Genomic DNA, 17,712 nt, shown 5'->3' with positions numbered 1-17,712 from the left:
AAAAACATTCCTTGGGTTGGGCTATTGTAGAATCCTGTGAACAACCAAATAAGATCACACACCCAACAAAGATCCCTCACTGCCCAACAAAACCAAAATTACTATCTACTAAACATTATTTAGTGCTGCCATCTCAGCCCAGTTAAGATGAGCTGACATTTAGGTTAACAGTAGCTGTGAAAGCACTTAGAAAAAACAAAGGGACATTCCAAAGAAATGGATTATGGATTATGAAGGTTTTGATCCTCACAGCTCTCTTGGGAGATAAATCAGTATTATTCTCATTCTGTGGTTTAAATAAATAAATAAATAAGCTAATGTGATTAAATAACTACAAACAGAGACCCAACCTCTTTAACCCATTTCAAAGTGGACTCTATCCAGGTATCAGGACTTCCTTCTCCTGTAAATATTTCATACAGCCCAGGCAGAACATATTTTCAGCAATCACTTAAGGGGGAGATGGGATTAACAAAAATAATTTACTTAAATCATCCAAAGATTTGCTCTTATTTGAAAGGTTAAAAGCAGAAGAAATACTCAACGCTGCTTCTAGCAAGACAGAGATAGCTTTTGCCCACCCAAAAGGAAAAAAAATTACCAAGAGAAATGCTACCACCACACACTACTCTGATCCATCAATCAAGTCAACCTTTCAGAACTTTTCAGCAGACACACACAGCAGGCATAAACATGTGTGTTCTAGGATGGTCAGTGCAGTGATGTTTAGTACCAAAAAATTAGGAATTGCCTAATTAGATGTTAAAAATAAAGAATAAAAAATTAGATGTTAGCAATGAAGTGTGGATAATAAATAAATAAATAAATAAACTGACTAACTATTCACAGAAGAAAATAATACATTAAAGTTACATTAACTCATAAGTGACCTAATCTACTGATTTGGAAAAATGATCATGACATACATTTAACTTAAAAAAAACAGCTAATAAAACAGCATGTGTAGTATGATCAGTCTTACATAAATATTCTCTGCATCTTTTTAAAATGGATATAAAGAAAACAATTATCTCACAGCAAAAAACCATGAGCAGTTTTCAATTTTTCATAACTTTATTGTCAAAGGTTGTTTGTTTGTACAACATACACATATCACTTTTACTGTAATAAAAACAAAAGTATTTTTTAACTCAGCATTTGCAAAAATATTTCAAGTAGGCAGCCTCAAAAAATTGTGATTGAGAAAGACTGTTCCCTAATCAAATATATAAATCACAAAGCACATAAGGCTTAGGACTCTCAGCCACTAAGAAGTCAAAGACAAAAATTTCTCCACGGTTATTTTTCTAAACAGTCCTCAGAATTATTTGGCATTTTTTTCTTAAAATGCCTACTCCAAATCAAGGAAAAAAAAAATTCATCATGCAGGAAAAGAACCTGACACTGACACTGACACCTGTTTTACACAGCTATCCATAACCAATAAAATGTGAAGTATCCTGAAGCCTGAAATCTTGAAGACTTCTCATCTTCACCCGTCCTTCATCCATCCAAACATACCAAAAATCACCCACCCGGTCCTCCTCCCTAATGTTGTTATTCCAATTTGCATCTCCCCCACTTGCCCTTGGTACTAGTCCACACGACCTTCACCTGACCCCTAACTCCTCAGGCAGTCTTTAGCACCCTTGCTGCTGTGCGTGCTCTCCCAGGGGTCCTTCAATGACTGCCAATGCTCGCAAATCAGTTCCTACTACCCCCCTCCTCCCTCAGGTTCCTCCACCTGCTCAGCCTCACTGGTGTAGGACCAGCCAGCTCATCTCAGAATACTGCCTTTATGAGTGAGGCCTGCAACATGCTCCTTCGCAGAGCTCACTGAACCATCTCTTCCTCATCCCAAACAGTGCCTGCCGAAGGCCATCTCTTCCACAGAGCCTTTAAGAATGATTAAACACACAATTCCTGCTAGTTACCAGACCTGGCCCAAAGCACTTCCTCCCCATCTATAACCCCATCCATTTGGTCCACCGTGGACAGCCATCTTTGCCCTTACCCCAAATCCCATGTAAAAAGCAGCTCTAGTCAGAAAATTCCTCCAGGCTGACCTCCCATTCAGTATTTCAAGCCAATTTTTATCCAATTCTCTGGATTCTTTGCCGTAACCTTTGTCAGAGACTCTTCCTCCACCTGACCTGTTATCATTCAGTGGGGTCGGCCAGGTCATATTTTTCTTTTCATCCTCGATGCCATCTGACAATTTCCCCCTTAGTCCAAAGCTCAAGCTGGTGACTTCTGTCTATAGGAATAGAGCAGCTGAATAACATGAATTTCACTTGTTACTGTCTTCTGTTTCATTCATTTTCCATGTTCTGTTTTTTTCCCTTCCTGCAAAATGTCTAATATCCTGCTAAATCCAGGAAGACATTTTGCTATTATTTGCCTTTCTATATGCCTTTCACAACTGTTATAAAAACTGATAGCTGACCATCTCTCCATTTCTATTTTGGCTGCTAGGAAGCCCAGAGCCCAAACCAAACTTCATCACATTATTTTATTATATGTTCACAAACTATCAGATTGCCTTAAATTCTTATGAATATAAATGTACCTAAGTAAGACTATTATAAAACATTTTCTTTCTAAACACTAGTTCTTTTTTGAGATAACGATCAAAATATACACTTAACTCCTGCTACACAAATAGACACAGGATATACATTTCAAATATATGGAGTCAACTAATACATGAAGAAGAAATGATGGAATTATTAAATCGCCCTCTGGCAGCCAACATATTAAGTAATAGTTATTTTAGGCAAGAATCACAAATGGATGCTAAAACTAGTAGGTGAAAATTTGATGACAAACAGGATATCTACATAGTTTCAAAGTATCTCCCCACCAGACACCTATTAATTATAAAAGGGAAAAATAGCAACTTTTTGAAGCAACCTGACAAACACCTCTTTCACCAGATAGGACAAAGGGATACCATGTGCCTCCTGATATGATGCACTGAGGACACAACATCACCTCTGAGGTATTCCCGCCACAAGTGCACAACCTTAATCCAACCGTGAGAAACAACAAACAAGTTCAAATTGAGGGGCTATCCAAAATAAATGGCCTGTACTCTTCAAAAGTATTAAATCAAGAGAGACAAGGAAAGACTGATGATGAACTTCTCTGGATTAAAGGAAGACTACACAAATGAAAGCTAAATACAATCTGTGTGATTGGATTGGATGGAGGACCAGAAAAAAATCTTTTTTCCTTTTGCTATAAACGACATTGGGTGAAATGTGAATAAGGTTCATAGATTAGATATTAGTACTCTATCAATCCTAACACTGATTTATTTAGACAACTGCACTAGGATTACATAAGTGAATGTCCTTGCTTTTAGCAAACATACACAAATATTTAGGAGCAACGGAACACTATGTCTACAATTTACTCTCAAACAGTTTACAAATTATAATAACATGCATATAGAAAGAATAAAACAAATGAGAAAAGTATTGGTTTCTGGGTGACACATGAAAATTCTTTGCACTTTTTTTGAGGTATAATTGACATACAACATTATATTAGTTTCAGGTATACAACATGATTCAATATTCATGTATATTATGAAATGATCACCATAAGTCTAGTGCACATCCGTCACCATACAAAGTTAGATATTTTTTTCTTATAATGGGAACTTTCAAATATGCAATACAGTAGTACTACCTAGAGTCTCCATGCTGTACATTACATCCCTGTAACTTATAATAACTGAAAGTTTGTACCCTTTGACCACCTTCATCCATTTCTCCCACTGCTGGCAACCACCAATCTGTCCTCTAGATCTATGAGCTTGGTTTGTGGTGGAGTAGGGGTTTGTTTGTTTGTTTTAGATTCCACACGTATGTGAGATCACACAGTATTTGTCTTTGTGTCTTATTTCACTTAGCACAGTGAGTGCCCTCAAGCTTCATCCACGTTCTCACAAATGGCAAGATTTCCTTCTTTTCTATGGCCGAATATTTCATTGTATATATTCATGTATTTTTTCTCATCCATTCATGGACACTTAGGTTGTTTGCATCTCTTGGCTACTGTAAATAGTGCTTCTTTGTACTGCTTTTTGAAACTTTCCTATAGGTCTAATATTTTCCAAAATAAAATTTTTTTAAAGTATATATGGTCATGATTCTACTAGGAGCAAGGAACTGTTTTACATACATCTATCTTACGTAGTTTTGTTTTTTTTATTAAAGTACAGAAGTCTCCTAAAACAATCATTGTTAACTGTAAGGTATCTTTATACTCTTCACTATGAGCCAATAAATAAGTTATTAATATTGTTACAACATTATAAAGAAAGTAGTATTGCATATTGATTCAGATGTGTGCTCTAAAGATGCTGCCGGAGACTGGGCCCTTCTCGGCGCCATGTCCAGGTTCTTGGCGTCTCGGGCAAAGAATTGAACGAGATACCGAGACAAAGTAGTGAAAAAGCAGTTTATTAGACAAGATAGTACACTTCAAAGAAATAGAAGTGGGCCCGAACAAAAGCAAGGCTCGAAAAGCGGCCAAGGGCTCTAGGGGCTCGAGGCTCAAGGTGGCATTATTAGGAGAAAAAGTACACTCCAAAGAGCTTGGAGCAGGCCGAGCAAAGGAAGCAGCTCAAAAGGCGCTGACTGGCCAGGACTTGAGTTTTTATCCCTTTTCTCTAGAATGGGCTGTTCCTCTCTGAGTGTGGGACCACTTGATTGACACCTGTGATTGACAAGAAGTTATTACTTCATTTTTTAGACTGTGCATGTGTGAGTGACTGGCCTAATCTAGTTGGGTATTTGGTACCCATTTGTTTCCCCGCAGGGGTAGATAATTACTATGAAAAGGGGAAATTCTGAGTGGAGAGGGGAGGTCTCTTGGGCAGTGCATTCTGTGGGACGTGCAGGAATGCAGAGACCCAATGCCTGCCTCTAACTGCCTGCCTTGTTTTCCCCTTGAGACGTGATCCCCATAAAATCTCTATGGGAAGTTGAGGGACAGGAGGCCTTTTCTTCTGTATCTGCTTTCTGCTGCGTAGAGCTGTCCCTGCCTACTGGGGGATTCACAGAACTCTCACCCTATCTGATCTCAGATGAGAGGAAGGGGTCTCGAGATCCGCCTGGAAGACTGTGTTGGCTTCTTTGGTTGCGATCTTGCTGGGGTATCATCTGTATCCCCAAAGCCCCTGAATGAGGAAAAATAGATTTTAATTAATAAATCTGTTAGCTCTTATGAAGCCTGTGGCCATTCAACTGGTCACTCAGGTGACATCAATTGTCCAGGAGCTGGGCCCAGAATGGGTTTGGAAAGAATCATTAGGCTTACTGGACTGGGGAAATGTTAAAACCTATTTAGTGTCTGGGAGAGAATTATCCAAGAGTTAGGTCCAGAATGGCTTAGGGGATATTAGGAAGTCACAGGCTTTTACATAGTTATCTGAAGCAGGGGTAGGAGATGTCTATGATTCAGATGAAAAACAATCTATTGTTCATGATTAAGAAACTGATTTACAAAACAATCAAGAAGCAGGGAGATAGGAGACTTCTATGATTCAGGTTAGGAGCAATCTTTAGTGCAGGATTCACAAACTGATTAGAAGAGTAATCAAAGCCAGGAGCTAAGGAACTAAGAAACTAGGGAGGAGACTTAACCATTTCTACAGGAAAGAAAACTTAAGTTTTTCAGTGAGGGGGCTACTCCATTGGCCCATAACAAAGGCAGACTATCCAGATTAGAATCCTGCCTCTTACCCAGTTATGCAACCTTGGGCAGTTTCTTCCGCTTCTCTTAGGCAGTTTCCCTGACTGCAGAATGGGAATAATCACAGGGCTCATCACACAGGACCTCCATCACGATTAAATGAGGCAGGGAGGGAATGGGAAACACTTCATGGTTTCTGGCACAGAAAGAGCACTTAACAAATGTTAGCTGTTAGTAACCATCAGCTACCATGTACCATCAGCCACACTGCTGGCTCCATGTTCTCACCCCTGCTGTTTTTCTTTCTGCTTTGATATTCAATTTATCATTTCTTCTACGTGCATTACATGTATCCTTGTTTAAACTTTAGTTTTCTGAAACAAGGCAAAGCATAAGTGGTAAAAATGAAAAGAACAAATGAAACCCTCCTAAAACAGGGATCCTCAATCAAAGGATGGGCTTTTACCTGTAAATTTTAAAGTCCCCCTTAGAATTCTCAGTGTTGACGAAAAATATCCAGCCTAAGAGAAAATGTATAAGAGTTTATTTGAGCCAAACTGACAACAATTGCAGGGAAGCAAAATCTCAACGGATTGGGTTGAGAAAATGCTCCAGAATATGGCCATTTTGCAACTTATTTTATACATTAGAATCAAAGGAGGAAGGTTACATGAAATCATTGGTTGTAGATTAAGGGGGTGGGAGAGAAAGCAAAGTGGGGAAATATCTGGGATTGGATAAAAAGTAAAATGGAGAGACACTCACTTGTTTTACATTGTTTGGTACAGGATAGTTAATAGCATTTTATAGCAGTAGAGATAGTATTTGAGGAACAAGATAACAATGAGGGATTTTGTATATTCCTGCTTTGGTGTGGTGGGTTGTGTCCCCTGAGGGGTCCGGAAAAAAAAAGATTACTCTCATATTGTAAGGGTATGCTATCTTAGATGCAAAAAGGACAACAGACAGGCTTAAGATAAAAATTGACCTTTGTCAAGGAAGCTACAGGCCAAGGATGTGACTTCCCGACATGGCCCACCTTTGTTAGGAATTTTTATGTTCACGCCATCCTCTGTGGTTATTTCCAGTCTCCTGAGCTTGTCAGGTTTAACATGTGGCCCCTTTTCCATCCACAACAGCCAGCTGCTACTCCTCTCAGGGACTTTCTTATCAACGGTGCACAGCTCAAGGATTCACATCTTATTACAAAAGATCTGCTGCCTCTGTTCCTAGGCACAGGCTGACAAGAATTACAGGAAGGCACGCAACCTCAGTCCCAATAAAAGTTAACTTTCTACAGATCTTGTTATTATCTGGCCCAGTAACTACATAATAGCTTCATTATCTTCCTTTTACTGACCACAGGCTACATACTAAGCACTACTGGCACTGGTACATGGCACACTGACTCCTCGTAATAACCCTACATAATAGGGGTCATCATCATCAGACCCATTTTTCAGATGAGGAAAGTTACCTGCTCAAAAGTCTAAATGGCAGAGCCAGGAGAGGAATCCAGACTGTTCATACTCAAATCTGAATTATTTCCAGTCTACTCTGCTGCACTTACATATGTGTAAACAATGTGTAGAAAAAAATGCCATTAACTGCATACATCAAGGACACCATTTTTATTGGACAATCCACATACATTGTCTTAAAATAACTTTTCCTGAGGTTGTTTTTTGCTTTTGCTTAGTACTGCTCACTGTAGCTTTTCCACTTACAAGATAGGCACCTGTCTTTTAAAATCATACCCAGAAAATTCCACCCCTTGCAACCAACAGGACAACACTGCAGGGAAAACCTGGGAAGCATGAACTAACTCATCACTTGATGGCAGCACCAAGCCCACTGCCAGAAAAAGAAACAGAAGGCACTTAATCTGAATCCAACCATCTATTCTGGCTCTCCTCTCAAGGACACAGAGGGGAAGCAAAATCCTCAGTGAAAGCCAAGGTTTGGGAGATAGGCTAGGGAAATGACAGGGACCTCCCTTATCTGTCAACACCTTCCCCTCCTGCCCAATCCATCCAGGGCAGGAGTAACACAGTGCTCTGTAAAGAAGCTTAATGACAGATGAAATCTTCACAATCCACAGAGACATGGTTGCCCACAAAGGGAGGACCAAGAAAGGAAGAGGGGCTTCTTTGAACCCTTTGCAACTCATTCCTTTGGATTCTTCGTGGCCCTGTATTTAATTCCACCTCTCCCTCAAGCCTGTCCAAACGAAGCACACACACCCTGACGTCTTTTTCCTACACACTACAGCATTTATAGTCACTCCTATGACGCAACGTAACAATTATTTCCTACCCTACACTGTGCATTGTCCTCTCTTCTGCCTTATCAGTCCCCCCAGTTAGACTATAAAGACCATGAAGGCAGAGACAAAGGAAGCCCTAGGCAAGTAGGGAACCTACAGATTTCAAATACAAGGCAGCATGGCACGGGCCTTGAGACAATCATGCACAGGGATCAAGTCCACACATGGTCGACTTAGACAGAGCTACACTGCCTCGGCAGTGACCACACACTATTAGGGCTGGGGCCGGACTTATCTTTTCCCCACTGGATACCCAGCCCCCAGTCCAGTCGGCCACATCACAGGTGCTTAATTAACTTTGGCTGCATAAAAACACCTGGATTCAAGTCCCCAAAACCGTAATTACTAGCTCTGTTACCTTGAACAAATTACTAGATTTATTTGAGCATCAGTCTCATCCGTAAAAATGAGGATTACAATATCTACCTCATATGGTAATTACAAGTTAAAAATGAAGGCATATTTAGCACATTTTCTGCTAGTACACAGTAAATGTCCCATAACCATTTGGGCTATTGCTATTATCCTACAACATTAAATACAGGTCTACAATTACTTATCCAAAACACTGACAGCCAGATGTGTTCTGGAATATAGGATTTTTCAGGTTTTATAAAGGTAAAAGAGTGTACAGTTATACAGAAATAGAAATATCCCCCTGAACAGAATCAAGGACAGCAACCCTATTAATACTTGTGCAGTGAAACATGCCATAAGCAAGTAAATAAAGACTGTAAGAAGTTGCATGTTAGTTCACTGCAGGCCAAATGGCAAGTGAAAATCACTAGGTTTTCAGAGCTTTGGAGATTTGGGAACTGCAAAAACTGTGGGACTATATTCACAGGAAGTACCTGGTCTGCACTAGGGTACCTTGTTCCCACTGAGCCCACTAAATATGTGACTGTTTGCACTGTGAGAATACGAGAGGCTGCATGGAACTGCACTGGTTGGTGGAATAAAAATTGTCAAGATTAACTGGGAGAGCTGCACAGCATAAGTCTCTCTGGATTCCCTCCAACTGCCCCAGCCCAGGCAGCCTCTCCAAGTCTCTTACCTTTCATCCCTTCTCACAGAAGAGAGGGAGGAGGGGAAAAAACAAACCTCCTGAAAGTATATGCAGGAATCTACTCCACCATCTTTCTTCAAATATTAATCAACAGGAAAAGGAGAGCAGGTCAATGAGGGCAGCCATATTCAAATTTTTTGGTTGCTATTTTTAATGTCTGAGTAATCTACAAAAGAAGGCTCATAAACAAGAGTCTCCCATCTCCTTCCATGTCTCCCGTGGTCACTGTGACAATGCAGAAAACTTACTAAATCTTTCCAGCACCAGGCTGGCTGCGGGGGTTAAAAAGCACCCTCACGGTGCAGCCCTCTGGTATTCCGGATATGTGAGGGCATTATTTCAATAACCAGTTCCTCAATCCCCAATATGACTTCTGTTGCCCAAGCAAGCCCAAAGCCAGCTCACGACAGATGATCAGTGGTAGATAGGAATGCATACTGATCCTAACGTGGGCCTGAGTGAGAGCTAAAAAGGGCAGGTTTTCCTGAAATATCACACAAGATGCCCCAAAAACAAACTGTGCTCCATTGCACCTAAAAGAATGCTCCCCCAGTACCCAAATTACACCCAAATTATAAACCCTACTCTTCTTCCACATGAATCACAAATGGTTCCCACCACTGAAATACTTACATATAGTAGGTGCTCAATGTTTTGTTCAGGAGCTAGCAAACTATGGTCTGTGGGCTAAACTGGCCCCACCTGTTTGTATAAATTAAATCTTATTAGAACACGGCCATACCCATTCATTTACGTGTTGTCTGTGGCTACTTTTGCACTCTAAAAATAGCCCAAACTAGTTGAATATTTGCAAGACGATCATATGCCCCCCCCCCCGCAAGCTTAATATATTTACCACATGGCCTTTAAGAAAGTTTGCTAACCCCCGTTCCTATAAAGGAGTATTGGCTAGGAAATTAGAGAGACCTATATTTAAACCCCAGTTCCATAATCACTAGTAGAAATGATAGAATTCTGAGTAATTTCAGTTTCCTCGTATATAAAATTAGGTACCACCCTCTACGCGGCAGGGGTGTTACAAACATTAAATGAGATAAAATAAAATCCCTAACATATAGTAAGCAAGAATTGGTAGCTACTAAACTGCAATCAGTACCAAATACAAATTTGTTTACCATGTTAAGAAATACTCAAATGTAAAGGGATTCAAGCTTCAGCACACATTTTTTTAAATAAGACATTATGTACATTAAATAATGCATTCATCTACATTCCCTGTGAAGAAAAGGAGTAACAGTACCCAAGTACTATTGCTTTAGAAGTCCAAAATTACCTCCCTTTTCTCCTCTTATCATTTTAGTCCCTTGCACTGTATAAGATTAGAACCACAAGACATGGCCCTGAAAGCAATGCCATCTGTATGAAGTCATGTAAGATATTAGAGCTTGAGGCCTCCCAAGATTACCTGGTCAATCACCTGCATTGCACAGGCAGGTCAAGTGTCTTGTCCATGATAACGTGAGAGTCAATAGCAAGCCCCAAGTTCCTGACTTTCCTACCAAGCTGTCTTTCTTAGAAATTACTTCACAAAGGTCAGTCAGCCTTAATCTTTCCACTCCTTTGTGAATACAAATGCTATTCTGAAAAAACTACCCAATCTTCAAAACCTTGGATTCTTCTAGGCAGTGTTACTACTTTCTCTCTGTCTTCCCATCGAATTCTCTGTATCTCTATTATTGCACACAGTTTGACCATTGGCTTATTTATCAATGCCCGCCCCCCACCCAGACTATGAGCCCCCCTGGCCAAGAACCAAGTCTTGGTCACAACTGCTGATGTCTGAGCGTTTATTATGTGGCAGGCATATCATAACCTTATATACACTCTCTTTTGGTGCTTAGAGTAACTCGATTATCCCAACACTACGGTGAGGAAACTGAAGCTTGGAGAGGTTAAGGAAGTTCACGCAGTACGGCTGACTCTAGAGCAGTGGTTCTCAACCTTCCTAATGCCGCGACCCCTTAATACAGTTCCTCATGTTGTGGTGACCCCCAACCATAAAATTATTTTCATTGCTACTCTATAAGTGTAATTTTGCTACTGTTATGAATCGTAATGTAAATATCTTTTTGATTTCCGATGGTCTTAGGTGACCCCTGTGAGAGGGTCGTTCGACCCCCAAAGGGGTCGCGACCCACAGGTGGAGAACCACTGCTCTAGAGGTTACTTATTTAACATCCAAGTTATCTAGGTTCCCTCCCTAACCTCCTCCTTCCTAATAGGACTCTGACATTGTTCTAGTCTTTTCCCTCCTTCCCACGGCCACATGCTTCATTCACTAGATGCTGGACCCCTTCTTAAAACAGAAGGTTAAGTGTGACAGTCGAAAGCCATCGTGGACACCTATCCATTTTCTAGTGATGCTAGGGTAGGCATGCAAAGCTATTCTGTGATGTAAAAATGTCAGCCGGAAGCTTCTGAAAAAGGTTTCCTCTCAAGTAAAGACAACAATCAGATGTTCTTCTTCCCTAGACATTGCCTTAACTATGGAGACTTCTCAAATTCTTAAAGGAAATTACTCAATCTCCTTATAGTAACTTGAAGTGAATTGTCAGTTTTCAGTTACTGTCAGCCAGGTGCATCCTAATGTGCACATAGACATAATGGTGGAGCACTGATCCAAACCCAGACAAGGTTGACTTAGCCCTCAAAAGCGTAACAACTAGACTCTATCCACTCTCATCTGTAACACTCCCATCACCCAGCACTAATGCCAAGCATACAAGAAGCACTCGTTAACTTCAGCCAAATGAATAAATAGACAATGAAATAGAATTTAAGCCCAACTTTTAAAGACAGGATAAATTTTATAAGCAGTTGTAAGTGAAATATTAGGATCCCAGGTAATACCCTTAATAAATCTAAAGCCTTCTGACTCTTAGACAAGACCAAGGTTTCATGTATAGTAAAACCATGGATTACGAGTAACTTGGTTTGCGAGTGTTCCGCAAGATGAGCTAACAGTTCTCATACATTTTAACATGGGAAACGAGCGATGTCTTGCAATACGAGTAGTTTGTTTCCGAAACGAATTATGCTCACAAACCAAGGTATTGCTGTATTTGGAAAATAGAGTCTATACTAGAGCAAACAAAGGAATCCTGTAAGCACCAGTTTTCAAGTCCAATCTCAGGAGACTGGGTCAATCAAAAAAAGCATAAAAGATTCTATTTCTTGTAAGCCCCTTTCACAATGTCTATAGCACCTATTGGAAATTCAAATGATCCAAACAAGCCACCATCTTGGGGGAGAGGGGAGGTAGAGAAGGACAGTTCTGTACTTCAAGTCCAGTTTAGGTTTTATTCATGAAAGCTCAGTCCTTGAATGGTGAACAGTCAACTGTTACAGCTGATTTGTGCCATGGGACCCCGTGTGCATCTGGCCAGGGTACACAACAGCCTTGATCTTTACAGCCTGAGTACCTCCTTCAGGCCATCACACACAGGTCACAGCAGAGTCCTTGGCAACCCCTACTATTTCTGGCCAGGTATCTGGGCCAACTTGAAAACAGTGACCTGAAGGTAAAATGCTCCACATCCTATTGCCAAATCCACCCCCCACAGAAAATCAGTGAGCACATTTCTTATTCTTGAAGGGCCCCTCACCGAGGTCTTATGACCCATTCACTATAGGACACAATATTCACTTTTAACTTGAAGGCTGTAAATGCCTGTACACTTTTCCAACACAAAAGCTTCTCTTTATCTGTTCACTTGGCTTCTCTCCAAGTGCTAAAGGTAAGGATTTTTTGATCTCCACCAAAAATCAAAGCAAACTCTACTTGTTGTACAATGAAATGTCCAAAAGCCATAACCTGATTGAGTGGAAACCAAGGAATCAAGCTGATTGCTCACAAAGGACTTTTTTTTCCTAAGGACCAATTCTGATCCACCAAGGCAGCCCAGCCATCTAGCCAAGTGCCTTCCAAAGCACAGCTTACCTTGTAATTGCTAGAGTTCACCCAAGAGGTAGCAAGTCCATCCACAAGCTTATCTAACGTAGTCTGATCATGCTCAAGGTCAGCAGACTTCTGTTTATCTGAGAAATAGTCTATAAGTTCTTGGCCAACCTGCAGTCGTTTTCCCACATCCTTCTGCAACACCTGTGCCAGGCAAGACTCCATGCGAGGCTCCATGGTGAAATTCAAATCCAGATCCAGCCAAAGCTAGAGGGCAGTCAGGGTGACACCCTCCTAGTAAACGTGCCCACGAGGTTGCCTCTTTGTTCACTGAAGGTTCCCAAGAGCCTGTGTTTCAAAACTGCAATCCAGGGAATGGCAACAATGCACCATGTGTGTCTGAAGAGCAGCTGGGAGGATATTAAAAGTCCAATTTAAATAACCAGTAGAAGATAAAGGAGTGAGTGGCAGAGCGATGTTCTACTATTGGGTCTGAAATACTTCATAATTCAGCAGTCCATTCTGAAAAGAGAAGAGAATGACAAATCAGCACAGATAACGTAATACTCAAATATTATGGAAGATTAAATCAAAGACAAAGCGGTTCACACTGCAGAATCATTTATAATCACAAGTGGGGTGAGAACGCAGAATGCTTGGCAACCACATCAGAATAACATAATTATTATTTTTATCAGAAAGAGCACTGAAGCCCAAAGCAAAGAACCAATGAGCTACATAGTTGGTGGGTTGATGTTTTTCACAATTTTCCAACTTGTAAATGTGCCAATCAAGAAAGCAACCTTCTGCTTTAGCTAGCATATTTATTTGTAGCTTCAATTTTGCTTCCCACCAAAAAACCTACCACCACTCTGTGTCTGAATCACTGTAGTTACTTACTGCCTTATTCTCAGTTTTCTAAAAAACCAAGTGCTGGATATGGGGCAGACTCCCTAGAAACACCGCTGACCAAAGTGGCCAGCCGTGTAACGTCAAAGTCGAAGGCGGCACCTCCATCCAACTTCTTGCTTACAACAGGGTGAGTGACAGCCCCCATTATTTCCTCCCCCCAACAAAGAAAAGAGAGTGACGAGGGAGAAAAGGAAATAGGCTTATCTTCTGACCAGTTATTCACACAGTGCTCTCCATTGGCAATAGCACCATTTGGGCCTCTATATTGTTATAAAATCAGCAGATCTCAAAATCATGTTTGTGGTAGGACAAAACACATGACATAGAAAAGGTACCAAATTCTTTTTATTAGACACAATGAACAAGCTGACCATTTAATCTACAGCTGCTGGAGCAACTATACACACTTATTTCTAATTTCAGTTTCTCCTCTCAATTCCTTTGATTCTAACCCAAGGAGACCCACAGGAAATCTGTCTTCAAGAGCAGCACCTCCCTAACGCTGCGCTAAATAGAAATGTTCTTCACACTAATGGTAAATCCCAACTCTCAGGGGTTCTATCAGGTAAATCTGAACTTACAAATCACATAAAATTAAAGTTCTGTGCATAGTAACTCTTCTAGTCTGAGCATAGCACTTCTTTCCCTTTCTTACATCACCCCACCCCATCTCTACTCTCAGCATAGAAAGCACAATGGTCTTTAATCGGAGATTTTGACACCAATGGAAATCATGTAAGTCAAGTCACTCAGTGAGGAAAGCCCTCCTTCAAAGCCTCTGGCACATACATGATTACCCATCTTCTGCTTTTCCGCTTCTAACGATGCAATGGGCTGAGGGCAGGTGGGAATTCAAGACCACTCACATGGCAATCCTTCCTTAAATTTAGGGAATCTGCTTTCCAGTCATTTCCACGCCCTGGAACTGGTCCCTACCTCACAAGAACGATCTTTAAGTACATAAAAAGAACTATTGCCCTTTACTCCAATTTTTAGTCCAAACAAAATATCTCCAGTTTCTTAATAGCTCATATGTTGGATGAAAGAAGTTTTCTTGTCTGTGATACAAGAAAACTGGAAAAACCAACAGAACCTTTTCTTTCTGGGCCCAGTATAATCCCAAGAAGCAGATCAATCAAGGCCCAGTTTGTATTGGATTAAAAATGCCCACAGATTCTTTACTACTCCTCCCCCACCAGCATGGAGTCTAAGTCACCTCCCACAGCGATGCCAGGATTGGCCTTGGGACCTGTTTGGGGCAGTGAGAAATCAGCAAATGCAAAGCAAGCAGAGGTTTGATTTGCAAGCACTAGAGCTTGCCTTCTTAGAATGCTACCCTGGAACTGCAGCGCTGTAAGGAAGTTGGTCTCTGCCTCCTGGAATACGACAGGCCATGTGCTCCAACCAACTGCCAGATACGAGTGAGACCAACTGGGCCCATTCAGCCATTCCAGCTGATAAAGATAAACTCGAACTTTAAGGAAACATAAGCAGTCGGGAGGGTCTATGAGAGGAGCTAGGACATTTGGAAGTTCCCAAGAGGAACCTACAGGAAGAACTCTATAGTCCTAACTTCCCTTTCCCGTCCTTACGGAGCCCTCCATCTTGGCACACAGGCCAGAATGTGCATGTGGCTTGCCATGTCTGCATGCACTGGGTTGCAACCCTTTCCTTTTTCTTTTTCCCGAATAAATCCTTTTTGGTAATAAAATATCTAATTGATATCATTTTTCAATCGACATAGTCATCATCTGACTGCATCTACGCAGATAAGTCTAAGGAGACGAGCAGAAACACCACCTAGCCAAACCACAAAATGATAACAATATTTCACTGTTGTTTTAAGCCACTAAGTTTGCGGTGGTTTGTTACACACCAATAGATAACTGATACACTCCTTCCTCCCCTGAACATCTATCTATCATTCTCAATGGAATCTCATATCCTTTACTCCTTCAAGGGGCCTAAAATAAACAGACACTGACCTACCTGAGGTGCCAGGTTCTATGCTCAAGGATTTATACATACTATCTCTAATTCTCCAACCAACTCTATAAAGTACTAACATCTCTATTCTATAGATAAAGAAAGTGAAGTAAAGTAAAGGCAAGCAGTTTTCCAAGGTTGCAAAGCCAATGAGCTTCCTTTCCCCACCTTCAACCCTTGTTATTACCAGTGTGGCCTAGTTCTGTTCTGACTCAGGGAAAGGAGGTCAGACTTCATGCTTAGCTGGGAAGCCAACAGGCAAGAGAGCACAGTCTCCATTCCAGGGACAGAAATGATCCTATTCATTCTAGTCTCTCTCCTTCAATTATATAAAAACCTCCCCTTCAATTGGAATTGTATAAGATTTCTAATAAATAAGCTTAGGGAATTATGCAATGATAAAGGCTTAGCACACTTAAAAATTGGTCACAAACTCCCATGTACGAAACACAGAGAATGAAAGACACTGGAAGACCCAGGCATTAAGCAGACTGGGTCTTCTCTTTTCTTTTTCTTCTATATTAAAAAAAAAGTAAACACTGATCCTCTCTTATACTTATTCTTACACTAAACTGGGTTTGTTGTTTTTGTGTGTGCCTTTTTTCCACGCTTTCGAGCATCTTCTCCATCTCTACTTTCACAGGTATTCAGGGAGTATCAGTCACACAGCATCAAATCCACAAGGAACAAAAGTGCCAGGCCTCCTCCCCGCTCCTGCCCCCAGCAGCCCAAGTTCCCTGCCTAAAAGCAAATAATGGCCCTAGTTTCCTATAGGTCCTTTCAGGGATATCTTCACTACCCAAGAAAATAATTATGAGTTTTCCTTTCTGAACCCCCTCCAGGAAGAATTTTTTAAACATTTACAATTAAATCATAAAAAAAGAAATCAAAAGCAAACTGACAAAATAAAGGCAAAACTTCTTATCGCACAAGAATTATATAAAGCCTTTATATTTTAAATAATGCAGAAAACTTAGAAAATAAACAGGAGAGGATTTGGAGGACTTGGAAAAAGAGGTGCAGAGGGATTTGGCGGCTGAGAGGCGGAGGAGGTAAACACCTCTTCCTTCCACCTACCTGCCCAGGCACTCTACTAGGGACAAGTGCAAAAAGGAAACTGAGGTCTGAAGTTCACCCGGAATCTGCGATCACAGCAGTTACCTATGGAAGAGCTGAACAAAAATGAGGCCTGTTATGTGGAAGGCATTATTGCAAGGCACAGGGACACAAGTTAAACAGGACTCAGCCCATGCCCACAGGGAGCTTCCGGACTAGTACAATGCCTGTTTACAATCCTGGTTGTCAGTTCTGTAATCATCATTCAAGAGATTGGTGTAACACAGAACATTACCTTATAGCAGCATTGACAGCAGAAATTACCCACAATTGAAAACTATTTCTAAGTTTTAAAAAAGTTCAACTTTCACATATTTTTCAAAATAATAAGAGAAATGTAAAAATGATATAGAAGATAGTTGAGGTTAGAATAGCCGAGCACCTCTCTCTCCTTAATTTTATCAGGCCAAATTTTCCCCTTTAGCAAAATCTCACTATGAAAGCTATAGAGCACAGTAAATATGATTGTATCTGCCACCTGGGAAAAGAGACACATTTCAGGTATTTCTGAAAAATGCCCAACCCCAAATGCCTCAAACGCAACCCCAACTGCAACAGGCCTTTCCATTCCCCAACATCACTGTCCTGCCACTATGGTAGTTGGGTTTCAGGGACCTCAACCTTTTCCTGCCACATCATCTCAGTTTACAGGGGCAAAATAATAAAAGGTCAAGACAATGG

At 40.8% G+C, this 17,712-nt stretch overlaps 1 protein-coding gene across 1 annotated transcript in view; it reads right to left on the bottom strand.

The window, feature by feature from the left end:
• CLASP1 (cytoplasmic linker associated protein 1) overlaps positions 1-17,712 on the bottom strand; it is a 285,385-nt gene that overhangs the window by 235,789 nt on the left and 31,884 nt on the right. Inside the window, exon 2 of the mRNA XM_019667264.1 lies at positions 13,060-13,539. Coding sequence (XP_019522809.1) covers positions 13,060-13,254 — 195 coding nt within the window. The 5' untranslated portion in view covers positions 13,255-13,539. The remainder of the gene's footprint in view (positions 1-13,059; positions 13,540-17,712) is intronic.

This window comes from Hipposideros armiger, unplaced genomic scaffold (assembly GCF_001890085.2).
Source record: "Hipposideros armiger isolate ML-2016 unplaced genomic scaffold, ASM189008v1 scaffold_491, whole genome shotgun sequence".
In the NCBI taxonomy this organism is placed as follows: Eukaryota; Metazoa; Chordata; class Mammalia; order Chiroptera; family Hipposideridae; genus Hipposideros; species Hipposideros armiger.
Note: the sequence above shows the minus strand (reverse complement) of the source record. Positions and strands in the feature narration are given on the sequence as shown.